At 63.7% G+C, this 16,389-nt stretch overlaps 1 protein-coding gene across 1 annotated transcript; it reads right to left on the reverse strand.

The window, feature by feature from the left end:
- Nucleotides 1-754: 754 nt before the first annotated feature.
- CABP7 (calcium binding protein 7) lies at nucleotides 755-3,318 on the reverse strand. The gene is made up of 6 exons (XM_061140683.1): nucleotides 3,310-3,318; nucleotides 2,990-3,218; nucleotides 2,717-2,860; nucleotides 1,518-1,630; nucleotides 1,080-1,233; nucleotides 755-882 (listed from the first exon to the last, which is right to left on the reverse strand). Exons 1-6 carry the CDS (start codon nucleotides 3,316-3,318, stop codon nucleotides 755-757), a joined length of 777 nt encoding a protein of 258 aa, XP_060996666.1.
- Between the last annotated feature and the right edge of the window lie 13,071 nt (nucleotides 3,319-16,389).

Consider the following 16,389-nt stretch of genomic DNA (forward strand, 5'->3'; position numbering starts at 1 on the left):
GGAGCCAGCCCCCTGATGGGTGGGAAGACCACACAGGCGGCCCAGGGCGTCCGCGGCCCAGCCTGCACGCCAGGTCGAGATGCTGTGCTGAGTGCTGGCAGGCAATGAGGCCCCCTGTCACTGGGCCTCTGGTGGGGGCGCCCAACAGGTGGGGTGGCTACCGGGCTCCATCTTTCGTGAGCTTCTGCCCTTCCTGAAAATCACCATTGATGGGGGGAGCTGAGGCCAACTCTGGGAGCCCTCTGGACCTCAGACTCCTCCTCTCTGAAATGGGCTGATTCTCTAGTGTGAGGACAAAGGCTGGTTTGAGTCTAGGGAAGGTCACAGGGAGGAACTCAGCAGAGGCCGGGCTTCCTCAGGCCTGCAGGGCCCAGCGCCCAGGAGACCCCGGCCTCGTCCCACTCCAGGGGGAGACCTCCTACCCCCTGCACAGCCCTGCACGGCCCCGGGCACCCCTCAGGGACGGCTGGGCACACAGAGCCTCCTCCTGCCTCCGGGAGCCCAGCAGCTCCCGGGCCCTGCACAGATTCCTCCTGTTAACGTCCCGGAGCCCCCCACCGCCCCGGACAGCGGGAAGAGTTGGTGTTATGGGACAGCAGGCCAGGGTGGGGCACGCAGGGTGCAGGCGGGGCCGGGCCCTCCACGGCGGGGCCACGGCCCATGCAAGGCCCTGAAGGACACGCGGGGGCGGGCGGCAGGGCGGCGGGCGGGGGCGGGGCGGTGCGGGCGGCCCCCGGCCCTGCGCACCAGGCGCCTATTTCATGCCGCTGCGCAGCACCTGGTTGGCCGCTATGAGCATGACGCTGATGATGAAGGCGATGGCGAAGGCGCAGATGAGGCTCTTCCGCACGCACGTCTGGCGGATCTGCTGGTTGGAGCAGGCTGTGGCCGCCGCCGCCACCGGGGAGCAGCAGAGAGACAGAAGGGACAGCCAGGCGATGGACTCAGGGGCCGCCTGCCCTTCCGCAGGGGCGCGTGGAGGCGTGGCGTCTGGCGTAGACTAGGACGGCCCCCAGCGCTCCCCACCCCCAGCCCGGTTCCGCCCCTGCCCCGCCCGGGGGTCCCGGGGGGTCACTCACTCTCCACGTCCACGGGGCACTCCTCCGCCGTGCCCAGGTGGCTCTCCTCCTCCGTCATGATGATGTTCTCGATGTCCTTCATGGACAGGTGCTCACAGAAGGTGTCATAGAGCAGTCGCTTCAGCTCGTCCACGGTCAGCTTCTGCATGTCGCACTTGGGTGCAGGGGAGACACGGTGCTCTGGCCACGGCCACCACAGCCACCAATACCAACACCGTCCCCACCCAGCCCCTGCGGCCACACAAGCCGGCGACGAGCCTCTAGGTCCCGGAGGGCTGGGAACCACTCACCCCTCTCCTTGAGTCCTCAACCCAGTGGCCTCCCCAGGGAAGCCCTTGGCCCAGGGGACAAGCCTGGAGGCGTCACTGCCCCCACTTTACAGCGTGGGCCCGACCCTTCGATGGCCCCAGTACAGCCCTCCAGTCACCCAGGGTGTACCTTCCAGAAGACGGTGTCAAAGTCAGTGCCGTGGAACTTCTCCGGGATCCCCGAGGTGGAAAGCTTGGGTCCCAGGAGGGTCACAAACTCCTCAAAGTCCACCTGGCCGTCACCTGGAGTGGGCAGGGTCCCGGTCAGCTGGGAGGCCGCACCGGGGCGCCGCGGGCCAGCCGGGGACCCAGGGAGTCCCTCCTCGGAGCCTCACGCACCAGGCTCCGGGCTGACGCTGAAGCTGACGAGTGTGCGGAGGCCCCACCTGACAGGTGTGTGTGTGGGCTGGGGTGCGGCAGGCGGGCCCTGACTGGCCTCGCCCGTGGGAGACATGTTTCACCCCGAACGCTGCTGCCCGGAGCAGGTGTAGGGCCGACATCCTCCCCCCAACACACAGGAAACGAAGCTCAGGATGGGGGACCACCCGCTCAGGGGGGCACGTGCTGTCCCTGTGGAGAGGGGGCGTGGGAGGGCCAGAGGAGACTGGGAGGAGAGGACTGGGCCTTCCTGGTGCTTAGGAGGTTTTCCTTCATGGAAAGCCAGATGGCAAACACAACTAATGATTTTCTTTTTTTTGGTGGTGGGAACTGGCATATTAGTATATTGTTTAGTCGCTCAGTCGTGTCCGATTCTTTGCAATCCCAGGGACTGTAGCCCACCAGGCTCCACTGTCCATGGGGTTTCCCAGGCAAGAATATCAGAGTGGGTTACCATTACCTTCTCCAGGGGATCTTCCCAACCCAGGGATCGAAGCCCCATCTCCTGCCTTGTAGGCGGATTCTTTACCACCGAGCCACCAGGGAAGCCCATTTAGTAGATATTCTTACTTTTCTGTACTTTAAAATTTTCTTGGTAGTTAGGACTCCTTGCTTCCAGTGCAGGGGGGACGAGTTGAACCCCCAGTTGGGGAACTAAGATCCCACAAGCTACAACACGGCCAAAGAAAGAAAAATTCTTGGAATACAGAGGTACAGAGTCTCCAACTTCTTGGGTATAGCTGGGGCTGTCACACTCTGTCTGGCCTCAGCCGTCCAGCTGAGAAATGGGGCCAGACCCGGCTGCAAACTGCCATGGGCTTGGGGCTGACCCGGAGTTGTGAGAGTGAAAGGACCCCTGTGGGCTCAGTCCTGGGGGCTCAGGGTCCAGACTTGGCTCCCCGGTGCCCCCCGCAGGTGAGGGCTGAGGAAACAGGCAGGGGCGCGGCTCACCGTCCATGTCCAGCCTCTGGATGATGACCTCCAGCTCCACCTCGTTGGGCATGTAGCCCAGGGAGCGCATGGCCGTGCCCAGCTCCTGCTTGGAGATGAAACCATTGCCATCGCGGTCGAAGACTTTGAAGGCCTCTCGGATCTCTGGGGGAGGGGCAGAGCCGGTCAGGACCTCACCCCTGTCCCCGACAGCCCCCTCCCCAGGCCCCCGGGATCCCAGACCCCTCCACCTGAGCCTGGGATAGAGACTGCCCCCTCCGCCCTGACCCTCACCACCCTCTGGAGACCCTGCAGGTCTGGTCAGAGACAGTCGGTGGGTGGCCCAAGAGTCCACTACAGCGCTGCCTCCCTGGAGCTCGGGGCAGGCCAAGCTCACAGCAGTGGAGCCGGGGCGGCGGCAGTGATGAGACCGCCCCGGGGTCTTGGGCTCCGCGTGCCGGGCTCCCACAGCCTCTCCAGGCGTGCTCACAACGACCCCGTGTGGCCGGCACCACGGAGCCCGCTGTGCAGGGGAGGACTCCGGCGGGGAGCTGGTCCTCCGTGAGCTGCCAAAGGCTTCCCGCCCACCCCCGCTCCTCCCATCCTCCCCCCACTCCTCCCATCCTCCCCCCCATCCCCATCACACTTCCTCCCCAGGCTCAGCTCGTTAACACCGGCTAGCACTCGTTAATGGCGGCCGCGAAAGGCAGCCGCAGCTCCGGGCTAACAGCTGGGCGCAGACTGCCTCCCAGAGCCCAAGATTTGGGGGAAGACAGGCTGGATGGAGGCGCCTCCTCAGGCCCAGGCCAGCTGAGGTGTGGGGGTCACTCCCCCCGACCACCACATAGTATGGAGGGGGAGACAGCCCGGAGGAACCTGGGTGACTCAGGGGTGGAGAGCGAGGTACGGGGCTGGGAGCCTGAGAAGCAACCCGAGGAGCGACCTTGGGCCAGCCTCAGTCTTACCCACAGTAAAATGGGCAGTCGTGGTGTGAGGTTTTACCAAAGATATCCAGGAACGGTTGAGGGTTGAAGGGTTCTAAACTGTCCCCGTTCACTTTTCCACCTCTGTCTCTGGGCTTGCTGTCCCTCCATTGTTACTCAGCCCCAGAAGGGTCCTACAGAGCACCTCCTGTTGTGTGGAGGGTCTCTCAGTCCACTGTCACCCCGCTCTGCTTAGGTTCCTGGGGGTCTCCTTGTTCAGTCTGCAGGCGGAGGGGAGCTCACGCGTGCAGGTGTATTTGGAAGGAGAGGCGTACTGCATACCTGAAAAGTGAGGTCTAGGAGGCTAGGTGGCCACTGTGGGGGTCTGTGAGCCCCTGAGACTGACCGTGGGATCCTGCACCTTGGGGTCAGTCCCTGATCCTGCTGGACCCACTAGAGCCCAGAGAGGGTGGCCTTGTGTCCCAAGCTACATAGCAAGGCGGCTGCGGCCGAAGCTCCAGACTTCATCAGGTTCATCCCACCTGGCCTCTGCACCCAAGGCCTGAAGGTTCCAGCTGCCACGCAGGCCAGACAAGTGTCCGCAGGCCTCACCTGAGCTGCCTAGTCCCCCAGACCCTCTTGACTCTGGACTGCCACCCCCCCAATCCTAGGTACGGCCTGAGAAACCAGTCTCCTAACCAGTGGCCCCTTGGCCAGAGGAGCAGCTTGGAAGGGAGAGCTGGGCCAGGCCAGGAACTCCTGTAAACCCTGGACTTGGGGAACTCCAGGCCAAAGCCCACTTAGAATTTCCCTGGGCCATCGAGAAGGTCGTGAGCCCCCCACCCCCAGAGGTGTGTGAGCAGAGGACCAGCAGTTCCAGCGTGCTGCAGGGGTTCCAGTCCCCTGGGAGTCCTGGGTAAGAGAGGAAGACACTGGCATTGCAGCCAGGCGTTGTGTGCCCGACCCTACACACACACACACACTTAGGTTTTTGGCTGGCTCTGTTGGCCTCCTGACCCAGCCCCAGGCTCTACCCACCTTACGTGTCCTGAACTCCAGCCCTAGGGGCCCTTTCAGTCCAGGCGGGCACCAGGGCTGCTCCCCCTGCAGCCCTCTGAACGTGAGGCTCCTTTTGCCTGCAAAGCTTGTCCCCTCTCCATGGAGAACTCTGATACATCCCTGGTTCCCAGCAAGGATGGACGGCATCACCTCCCTTCCTGCCCCCGCACAGACCCCTTCGACCGAGGACTCCTTCCTGACCACGCTGGACTGTGAACTATGAGATGCCATGAGTGCAGGGATGGGTGGGTCTTGTTCACCGCTGTGTCCCGTGACCTGGAAGGGTGCAGTCATCCAAACCGAGCCATTTGCTAATAAATGGTTAAATGAATGACTGATTCAGGGACCCCCTCCTACATCTGGAGCACGCACAGAGGAGCTGAGCAGAAGTTCATGGTCCACGTGGTGTGGGGCCACCTCTCAGAACCCATTTACTCTTAGTTTACAAACCATCCTAGTAAGGGCAAGTGTTAGCCAGAGGTGGGGGGTAGGGGGAGGCTGGGGTGCCGCCTGTCCTCTCGTGCAGCCCCTAAGGACCCCCGCCCCCCATGGGCCACCACAGAAGAAGGGGATCAAGCCAAAGTCAGGCAGAGGGAAATCACCCTCAGATGAACCATCCTGACGCCCAGGTCAGGGGCTGGTTTGGAGAAGTGGGAACCCAAGGAAGGCACCCCATCTTTCTGGGTCTGCAGTTGGGAGATCTCACAGTGGGATGGCAAAACCGCAGCCTCATAGCACAGTGGTGCTGCAGTGGGTGCTGGCTCGCTCCCCTGACCTCCTCCTAAAAGTCCTGAGAAAATACACGCACAGGGGGCAGAGCAGGTCAATCTTGGGGTATGCAGGCAGGCGACAGTCCCAGAGGCATCCCTTTCTCAGGCAGGACTAACCTCCCAAGACTGCTGGGTCAGTCCAAACGCCGCCGCCTCCCCTTCCACGTGTCCCCTTAGCCACCCCTCCCTGGCACGCCCGCTCACGCCTCTGTCTTGCTGTGTCCTCAGCCTTGCTCAGAGCCACGACCCAGCCCCTGCTGATTCCCCGAGGCCAAGTTCCGGGATCACCTTCTCAGCCGGAGAATCAACACTAAGTCACACAGACTTTGGGTCAGATCCCAGCTCTCCTACGTCCTGGCCAGGTGCCCTCGGGTGGGTGTTTGCTCACCTGCACAATGGGGCTGCAGAAACGAATAAATAGGAAAATCAAGCATGTGAGAGCTTGGCTGGGCCGAGCCTGGCTCAGAGCAGGATGCTACAAATCAGAACACCCCAGATGTTCCGGCAGAGCCGGAAGGAGAAGGGAGGTCTCAGGGAGCTTCGGACACCAGGCAAGCCTTCCTGTTTGCTGGTACCAGGACCTGGAGGCCTAGGGCTTGGAGTCTGGCCTTGCTGCTCAGCAGCCAAGAGACCTGGACACGGCACCTCCCTCTCTGAACCTCCACAGACTCGTTTGTGAGCTGAGAACGTGACTCTTGCCCCATCCTGGAGACCTGGATGCTGCTGGGGGCTCCCAGAGCAGGGTGGGCATCACGGCTTGCCTGTTGCTGCTGCTGCCATTGACACAGCCCAGCGGGGCGTGTTTCCCCGAAAGCCTCACTCTGTTCCTGCCCCAGGAGGCTGGGGGAAGCCTGCCGCGCTCCATCTTGGCATGGGGACGCCTGGCCCGGGCAAGGGCTGGCAGGGCCTCTGAGTTTCCAGGCCGACACGGGTCCCTTCCTGCTGCCTCCAGCCTCTGCCCTCAATCCCTCCCCTGACCCGGGGAGCTGCGTCAGGGCCAGACTCTCCAACCAGCCCCACGGGAGCCGGAGTCCAGAGAAGGGGTGTGTGGGCTGGAGGTCACTTTCAGGGGGCAGAGTGTGTCCTCTGCGGTGATGGCTCCTCTCCGCGGCATTGGCCTTGCGCCCCAGCACTTTGGCCTCCCTGAGCTTCTGGCCTGTGCGGAGGTGCCTGCTGGGCTTGCAGGAAAGAGGGGCAGGAAAGGGGACCCCTCTGTACTCAGAATGCCCCGTTTGGCCATGCAGTGCAGACTCCACTGACTGTCTGAGCAGGTCAAGTACCCAGCGCAGACCCCTGTCCTGGTGGGTGGCTGCCTGTCCATCTGTCTCCCTCCTCCTCTCTCTGAGGGAGGGCCTGCTGCTCCCCAGCTCCCACCCCACCCGCCCGCCACCCGCAGGTGCTCAAGTCCGTCGATGCCACTGGGGTCAGCCTCAGCGCTGCCACGGGCCCGGCAGGTGGGGGGCCGTGCAGTGTGCATCTTGGGGAGAATCTGGGGGATTCTGTCCTCCACTTGAGGAGGGCCAGGGACCCGGGCCAGCTCTGCCCAGCCACGTCTACCCACCCAGGGGTCCCCAAGTGAGTCCACAGACCTTCAAGGCCCTTTCCACCCACCCCTTCCCCAAGCCTGCCTTTCTGGCCTGGTCCCCCGCGAACCGCGTGTTCCTTCCTCATGGGCTTTCCCTGATTCCCTCTCCCCGCTCCTTAACCTCCCCACTGCTGCCCTGGTCTCCGAGCCCCCACTGAACCCTGTGCCAGCCCCTCCTTTGCTGAGCATTTCCATCATGTCCTCTGTCACTTGCGGCCCTGGGGAGGGGCAAGGCCAACCCCTTTTTACAGATGGAGAAACTGAGGCAAGAGAAGCAAGTGGTTGCCTGAGGTCACTCCATAAATTGAGGGAGCAGAGATGTGAACCCCTCACCGCTTGGCTAGGAAGCCCTCACCTTAAGCCAGTGCTCTCCACCTCCCTCCTCCGTCCTAACCGCCCCCTGGATCTCTGCAGGCGGGCATGTACTGTCTGCAGCGTCTCATCCCAAGCTGCTGGGCTCGCTGTCCTTGGCACAGGTGGCTCGCCCACCAACGGGCGTCCCCCAGCCGAGGCCTGGGTGGGACAGGAGCACTGACGGGCCACTGGGGAGGTGGATGGGGCAGAGGGGGACTCTGTGCCATGGATGGTCACCCTTCCCACCCAGCCCTTGGCATCCAAAGACCACGGGCCTGCAGAGACCTGGTCTCCTCGGAGGAGGGCTTCCAGAGTGCCTGCAGCCAAGAAGGGGGTCGATCACAGAGGACTTCCTGTTCTCATCCTTGGCTGCCCGCAGGCTGCCCCAGACGGGCGGGGACTGCCAAGCATCTACAGGCATCATCTGCCTCCCCCTCCCTCCCAGGGAGAGCCTGCCCTTCAGATGTCCCCTGTGCCAGGGCCCCCTGCTCCACAGGGCCTGGGAGAAGGGGACGGGCGAGAAGCAGGCAGTGCGTTTGGTGTGGCTGGTGACTAACACTCCTGGGCTCCTGCCAGCATGTCCGCCATGCGGTCCAAGGGGAGCCTGCGGGCTCCTTGCCCCTGCACTGCCCGCCCTGTGCCCTGATCACCCCTGCACCCCAGCCTCCTCCCACCTCTCCCCTTCCTTGGGGTCTGTACTCCAGGGCTGGGAGATCAGGAGAAGAGGGACCAGTGAGGCCCCAGCAAGGCTGCCAGGGGCATGGTGGGATGCTGGGAGCAAGAGGAGAGAATGAGATGAAAGCTGCCTGGGGTGCGGGGGGGACAAAGTGTACCTCTGCCCGATTGGCCAGAAGGGATGGATGAGGGCCTGTGGAGGGGGAACTCTAAGAGGTTTGGAGTGCCCGGGGCAGGAGAAGACAGTGTTAGGGCAGAGACGGCTAATGCCCCATCCCCTGCCCTCTTGCCCCTCACTGTACCCCCTCCTTTTCCTAGGCCCTGGATGAGACTCTGGTTCCCGGGCTTCGGCCCAGACAGGGCACGGACTTGGGCTTTGGAGTTCAAGGCCAGAGACCCAGTAGCGGTACCCATCCATCTGTCCTGCCCGCAGCAGACACCAGACCCCATTTCCACAGCTCTCCCAACCTCTGGCGGCTTTCGGGGGGACGTGGTGAGAAGCAGGTGGCTCATGGTGGTGCAGTGCGGGCTTGGGGGTGGGGGTGCCTTCTCCCCTTGATCTTCCCCCCTGATCCCCTCTGACTCCCTCAAGATCTGCTCCCTCCAGGGCTTGGGGGTGCGGCTGGACCTCTCTCTGTGGCTTGTGCTCCCACCGTCACCCCTGACTTCACTGGTGTCTCAGCTGTACCCTGCAAAGGCCCTGTTGAGCCCCAGATCTCAGAGACCCTTGGCCCTAAGGTACCTGAAGAGAGGCCCAGCCTCTGGGTGATTGCAGGCCCTCCCCCAACAGCAGACAAGCAGATACCATGGGGCCAAGACCCCCATCAGCCCAGAGCCCCTCACTCCACTGCCAGCCGCCCCCAGGATGGCTTGGGGGAGGGGAAGCCTGAGCCCCTGCCCCCAGTCCTGTAGAGAAATAGCTGCAGGCCCCAGGGGTCTCACCGCTGCCCATAATCCTCAGTCTGAGGACGCCGGGCTCTGCTATCTGCTCTGATCCTGCCCAGCCCACTGCCCAAGGTCCCCATTCATGTCCAGAGGTGGAGGGACTCGGGGAACAGATGCAGTCGCGTCCCCCTCTGCCTTTCCCTACCAGGCTTGGTTATCGCGACCAAGCCGCCCAGTCTGGCCACTTGTTGTCGCCACTACCTCCCCGGCTGCCTTCCCGGCGCTCGGGCTTGGGGTCCCCGCAGGGCTGTGGGGAAAGGGCTACGGGGCCCGCAACAGGGGCTGGGGGCCGCCCGGCAGCCGGCAGGAGCAGGGCAGGCGCCCGCTCCCCTTTTCTGGCTGCCCGAGCAGATTGGATTTTAAAAGCGACACGAGCGGAATGTCAATGCGAGTGCAGAGCCGCGGGCGGGCGCCGCCGAGGGGATCAGGATGCGGGCGCTCCGGGGGCCGGCGCTGGCGCGGGGGGGGGTGCCTAGCTCAGACCCCCAACCCAACCCGCTGCGTTGCCGCACCGTCACCGCGGACTGCGCGGCCCCGTGACCCCGCTGCGGGGCCCGGCAAGTTTCCGCAGCGCGGGGGACCACGCGGCGGAGGCTGGGCCGGCCCTTCGCCTTCGCGACCCCCCACCGCGGCGCCCAGGGGTGCGACCTGGTCTGGCCTCCCCGCGCAGCTGTTCGCTGGAGCGCCCAGCTGGCAGGCGGCACCCGCAGACAGCCCCCCAGCCCCTGCGCCCTTACGCCCGCGTTTCACCTGGGCGCACAGGTAGGAGGGCCGGCGGCGGGGGTCCCGGCGGGGCACTCACCTTCCAGCTCGTCCTCGGGGATGTCCACAGGGCGCTGTTCCGACAGCAGGTTGGGGACGGTGTAGATGCCCCGGTACATCAACGCCGCCGTCACCGGGTGGAACGGCATCTTGAAGGCTCCGCGCCCGCCCGCCCGCCGCAAACTTTGAGGTCGGGGCTCATGGGCCGGCGGCGGTCCCGGGGGCGGCTGGAGCGGGCGCGGCGCGCGGCTGCGGAGGGCGGCGAGGCGGGGGGCGCCCCTCCGAGGGCCTAGCGCCCCCGCGCCCCGGGCCGCCGGTCCATGCCGCCCCCTCCCTCGTCGGGCTCCCAGCCGGGGCCCCGCAGGGGCCGCGGGGGCGGCGCCGCTCGGGCCTCTCCGCTCGGGCCGCTGCGCGCTGCGCCCGCCGCTGCCGCTCCTCGGTGCCCCGCGCGCTCCGCGCTGCGCGCTGCTGGCCGCCCGCTCGTCCGCTCGCCGGCGCGGCCGCCCGGCCCGCCGCTCCGGCTCTCGCCGCCTCCCCTGCTTGCTCGCTCGCTCGCTCCGTGTCGCGCTGGCTGCGCTCCCCGCCTCCCCCGCCCGCCGCTCGCCCGCCCCCTCCGCGCTTCCCGCCGCCCCCCCCCCCCCGCCCCTTCCCGCCGCCGGCCCCTGCGTGGCAGCCCGAGCCCGCCGGGGGTTCCTTCACCCCTTTGGCCCGGGCTCCTCTTTCTCCCTACGGAGGCTCAGTCGCCCACCCCCACCCCAATACAAACCAAGTCCGCAGCCACCCGGATTAAATTAAGATGGGGTGGGGTGGGGTGGGGGTGGGGCCCTTCCTTCCAGCCCCTTGGCTGGCCCCCACCTGCCTCGAACAGACAGCAGGGAGCCGAGGACCAGATACCAGGCAGCCAGCGGAGGTCTGCCCCCGCCCTGGCCCCTGAGTCCTCGAAGAGAATCACAGTGTTGGTGCCAGGAGAGGCTCCAGAGAGGGGAAACTGAGTCCGAGGAAGAAGGGCGTTGACCAAGGTCATGGGGCAGGGCCGGCTGGCAGGAGCTGGGGATAGGTATCGGGCAGTCTCCCCTGCTCTGTGGCTGAGACCTGGCCCCTGACCTTGCCCCCCCACCCCAGCAGTGGAATCCCAGTCCTGGCTCCTTCCCAGATGCTCACCACCACCCAGCCTGCAGAGAAGCAGCCAGGCGGGGGAGGCCCGTGGGGGACAGAGGTGGCTGGGAGCCTGTGGGGACTGCTCTGAGGGTCGGTCAGCTCACTTGGCTCCAGGTTAGACCCGGAGCTTATGCAGGGCTGTCCCAGGCCCCAGGGCACATGTGCCTCTGGAGTGAGGGGGCAGCACGTGTGTGTGCATGTCACACCCTGTTATCCACCAGGGTGTGTATGTGTGTTTTCAAGTCCACATGGAGATGGTCACGTGCTGGGGGGGGGTGTGCGGCCACCTGTGTGTGCCAAGGTTGTGAGCTGGGAGATGAGGGCAGGAGCCCGTGGGCAGGCAGGGGACGGTGTGCAGCCTTTGGGTGCGGGCCTGTGTTCACAGATGTCCATGCATCTTTACAGGGCAGGGCTTGGCCCCCAGGCCTCACCATGGCCCCAGATGCAGACCCTGCCCCTGTTGTGCAGTCGCTCAGTCGTGTCCGACTCTTTGCGACCCCGTGGACTGTAGCATGCCGGGCTTCCCTGTCCTTTACTATCTCCTGGAGTTTGCTCAGATTCATGTCCAGTGAGTCGATGATGCCATCCAACCATCTCATCCTCTGTCGTCCCCTTCTCCTCCTGCCCTCAATCTTTCCCAGCATCAGGGTCTTTTCCAGTGAGTCGGCTCTTTGCATCAGGTGGCCAGAGTATTGGAGCTTCAGCTTCAGCATCATTCCTTCCATAGAGGCCCCACTGGAACCACCTCCCTCCCCTCTTTGGTCCAATCAGCCTTCGGCCCCAGGGGGAAAGCTGATTGCCATGGCCCTGCTGGCCCTGCCCTCCCCAGGCTGATTACATTTTACTGCTTTTTGTCGCTGATTAATCACAGCCTGGGGAGAGGGGCTCAGGGAGAGATGCCAACCCTGGCTGAGCTGGGCCGGGCCAGGCCTGGGCCCAGCACTTCTCACGCCTGGTTGTGGACAAGGCTCCCAGGAGCGTCTACAGCCTGCAGAGGAGCCAGGCAGGACCGCGGCTCTTGGTCTGTCTCCCCAGCCTCTGTGGGCCAGCGGGTACCCTTTAGGACCTGGGGCTGGGGGTGTGAGAGTCTTCAGAAAAGCCCCAGCTGAAGCCCTCTTCGTCCACCTGTCCCGGGTCTGACATCCCACCCTTAGAGCCGAGTGGTTTGCGCTCCCTCAGTTCTTCTGCTGGAGCAGAGGAACAGGGAAGAAAGAGCCCGGCCCTCGGAGCCAGACAGACCAGGGGCTGCCGCATCTACCAGTCAGTCATCTCCTTTAACCTCCTGGGGCCTCAGTTTCCCTTGTGAAGTGAGGGTGGCAGTTCTACCCCCTGGGCAGTGGTGAGGATGGGGAGACGTTAACATTTGAGAGGTGCCTGGCTGGGCCTCCCTGTGTCTCTGAGGAGTTTCCTATTAGCATGAAAACTCCCCCCACCCCTGCACCCCGAGCTATATGAAATAATAATAATTAGAGCTTCGACTAACTGACTGGAAGGGTGAGTGGCAGCGGCCCGCTCCTTTGGTGTCTGCTGAGCAACCAGCTGGCTCCTCGGGACCCCCGCGCTGAGGGAGGGTGGGCTGGAGCCCGCCGAGGGGCTGGGGGGAAATGCGGCTCCCGGTGACTTTCCAAGTGGCCCACAGGGCATGTTGGTGCTGGCCTGACAGAGCTCCCACTGCATCCCTCCTGACTCCCAGGCCAAGAAGCTTGCAAGCTTCCAAGAAGCTTAGGGACGGGCAGAAGCAGTCCCTAAGTAAATCAAACAAAAACCAAGTGGGTGGGCCCGCCTTGCACTGCCTGCGCGTCCGCGCTGAGGGACGGTGTGGGTGTCCTCTGGAGACATGGGCCTCCCTCCAGGCCTCAGCCTTGGTCTGTGACCATCTCTTGGCCAGGCTGCTCCCTGGGGCAGGATCCCAGGAGGCTAAAGGGACAGGACTCACCTGGTGTATAGCAGCAAGGGATTATAGCTGCAAGGTCGTGGAGCACCCCACTGCCAGGGTCATCCCTGACCTCAGGCCATCACTGTCCTCTCCCCTGGTGCAAAGTCACGGCCCGTGGAGCCGGCTGTGTGTCCAGGGAGTCTTCCACATGCCGCCAGCTGCACCTGGGCTACACTTTGGCTGCGCCTGGGACCTGCACGGAGTCCTCTAAGACTCTGAAGGCAGTTTGGCCATGCCCCCAACTCATGGTCAAGGGCATCCCCATTCAGGGAGCCCAAGGGACCAGGTTGGGTCATGCTGGGGTGGCAGGGCTGGGGTTCAAGCTCAAGGCAGGAGCTGGGTAGGGATGTGATGGGGAGTCAGGCTCTGGGTCATCTGCTCTCTCTGCCCTTCCAGGCTCAGAGGAAAGCTGCCTCCTTCAGGAAGCTTCCTCGACCTTCTCAGCCTTTCGTGGGGCAGCCCCTGGGTGCCAGGTCCTGCGAGCAAGCCAGGCTGGGAGTCAGAGGATGAGGGAGCGGCTTGTCCAGAGGGCTCAGAGAGCAAGCGCCCAAGGACAAAGCTCACTGCCTGCTGAAAGGCAGGTGAGGTGATGGGGGTGGGGGGAGGAGGGGTTTTTCGCAGAGGAAGATCATAGAAACAGGGCTTGAAGTTTTCCTGACAGGGCAGGGGGCAGGCAGTGCCAAGAGCAGTAAGAGCTCCACATGAAGACCCCAGAGCTGGACCTGTGCCTCTGGGTGTCTCTGAGCCTCAGCTTACACACCTGTTAAATAGGAACACATCCAGCCCCCAGAGTGAGTGCCTAGATCCTGGGTGCTGAACACGGTGGCTGAGGATGGAACATGGTGGCTCTTACTCCAAGCCAAAGGAACCCCAGGAGGAGGAGCCAGGGTGGGCAGGAGCTCAGACGTGTGAGAGGACCACTCCCCCACTCAGCTCTGGAGGGCAGGATCCGGGGGTCTGCACCCCCCAGATCTGAGGGCCTGATCCAGGGCTAGGCTGGGCTTGGGGAGGTGGCAGGGGCTGGGCGAAGATCTGCTTAAAGGATGAATGAGAGGATGAATGGATGAACGAGCGGTCGCACGCCAGCCCCCCCGCCCTTCGGCGCTAGAGCCCCGTCCTCTCCTCTGCACGTCACGGGGGAGCAGATGGCGAGATCGCAGGGTGTGAATTGTGTCTGTCGCTCCCCCATCTGGGGAAGGTGCCACTGTCATCACACCGCACTCCCTGGGGTGCTACCCGGAGACTCGTGGGCCCTCCAGAGAGGAGTCTCCAGGGACTTCCCCCACTAGTCCTTGGCTCAGCGTCCTGGAGACCCTGGGAGAGGTGACCCCTCCCCCGCCCCCCAGGACTCTGGAAGGACCCACCAGGCAGGGAGGCAAGATGAGAGAAGTGGGGGCTTCCCCATGCAGAAGCTGGAGGCTTCCCCTGCCAACCCGGAGACTGCAGCCCTCTCCTCTCAAAGCCGGCATGCTCCCCGGCATCCTGTCTCCACCCACATTCAGCACCAGGGAGAGCTCCACCACATGGGGTGGAGCTGTGCAGGGATCTGGGAGGCCCTGAAGAGATATGAACCCATTGTCCAGGGCAGGATATCAAAGTGGATGGATGGCAAGCATCGCGTGCAGGGTTTTGCCTGGACCGCTGACCACAGCCCTGCCCAAACTCAGGACCTGCTGGGGGACGCTGGTCGGGGAGGGGCACTCCAGGGAGGCCAGAGGCTCTGGCCTCTGCTCCTTGGCTAGGGAACAATATTGTTCCAAGAACCCGTTGGGGACAGTGTGTAGAGGTGAATAAAATATTCGTCGTCCGGGCAAACTCACATGGTCACTTAATGAATAATGGAATTTGTAGACCTGCAGAGGCACACCCAGCCACACGGCACGAGCAGGCCCGGGCCCAGAGGCCCCTGTCTGCTCTGATCCTGCCTTGCCCTGGGCACCCTCTGTGAGCCCCCGGAGGCCAGCTCCTGCAGGTGACAAAGGTGTATAGGACAGAGCAGGGGGCAGGGTCCATGAGAGGGAAACAGGGTGGAAGGGACAGGTCTTTAAAACTGTTGCTTCCTGAGCAACAGCTCAATGATGGAAAAAAGAGGACTGGACTTGAAGTCCAGTGTGGCTGGGCCCAGGGTATGACACCCCACTGTGCCCCGGTCCTGGCACACACCGTGCTGGGACATGCTGAGAGGCTGGACCCTGAGAGCCTCCCTTTCCAGCTGTTACACCCCCCTGAGCCCAGGAGAAGCCTGAGAGGCAGAGGGAGGCATGGCCACAGGAGCAGAGAAGCTTCTAGTCCTCGGGCCTGGGTTTGATGTCAAAAGGTGCAAAAACCTGGCGGGGGAGAGACGGACACAGGCGCTTCCCCCCACCTCACTCTCCCCCAGAGTCTGCTTGGCTGGGTACTTTATTTAGTTTTTTAAAATATTTCTCTATTTGACCGTGCCGGGTCTTAGTTGCAGCATGTGGAATCTAGTTCCGTGACCAGGGATTGACCCCGGGCCATCTGCATTGGCAGAGTGGAGTCTTAGCCACTGGCAAGACCACCAGGGAAGGCCAAGGGAATGCTCTTAAAAAGCTTCCCAGGAGCTTCCGAGAGTGAGAACTCTAACTCTTAGAGCTCTTAGAGCTCCACGGAGGAAGGTCTGGTCTGGGAAGCTGAGTGTGGGCAGGGGCTGGAGGAATTGGACGATGTCCCTGCCTAGGATGGGACAGCACTCCTGCCCCTGGTCCCCTGGGCTGTGGTCTCCCCCTTGGGGCAGGCTGCTGGCTGGCTGGGGCATCAGGGGCCCAGCCCCCGCTCCAGGCCCGCTTCCTGAGGGACAGCTGTGGCAGCTGGCGGGAGACAGGCACGAGGCCGCTCCTAATTGCTCTGGGCTCCAGGATCCCTGCCTCAGTCTGCTGCCTCTGATGAGACGCTAGACCGAGCTGCCCAGGGCGGCCGCTCCTCTAGAAGAGACCCCACGTCTGGCCGGCCTGGGCATCGGCCCTGTGGTGGGGGAGGGGGAGGAGGGGGCTGCCCCTCTTTGCAGGGTGTGGCCCCCTCTGGACAGGGTGAGGTCCTTTCCGCTTTTCTCGGTGTGACATAAAAGAGCTTGTGTGTCAGCTTCCGTTTGCATGAGGGGCTGTTCAAACAGTGAAATGGCCAACGCTGTGGGTGGGCTCTGTGGCCTCACGTGGCACACCCTGCCCCTGCCAGGGGGCCGTGACCTGTCCTCTGGGATCAGACCGGAGAGAGAGAGAGAGAGAGAGAGAGCGAGAGAGAGCGAGAGAGAGACAGTGTGACCTCGGGCCAGCTGTTGGGAATAAGGGCAGGTGCATCCCAGGACAAACACGGAAGGAAAATGATGTGGGCAGCATGGAGCCGGGGTCCAGGGCAGAGCACACAGGTTCGCTCTTACCGCTCAGCTGATGTCTCAGAGGGGTCCTTGTGATGCTGGGACCAGCAGCGTTTAGCATACCCCCCCGGGCAGAGTTCTCAGGCTGGCGCCTGCCTCCCTGTCTCCAACTGCCCGGGGCCCATCCCACCACCCC

This window comes from Dama dama, chromosome 5 (assembly GCF_033118175.1).
Source record: "Dama dama isolate Ldn47 chromosome 5, ASM3311817v1, whole genome shotgun sequence".
NCBI classification, from domain to species: Eukaryota; Metazoa; Chordata; class Mammalia; order Artiodactyla; family Cervidae; genus Dama; species Dama dama.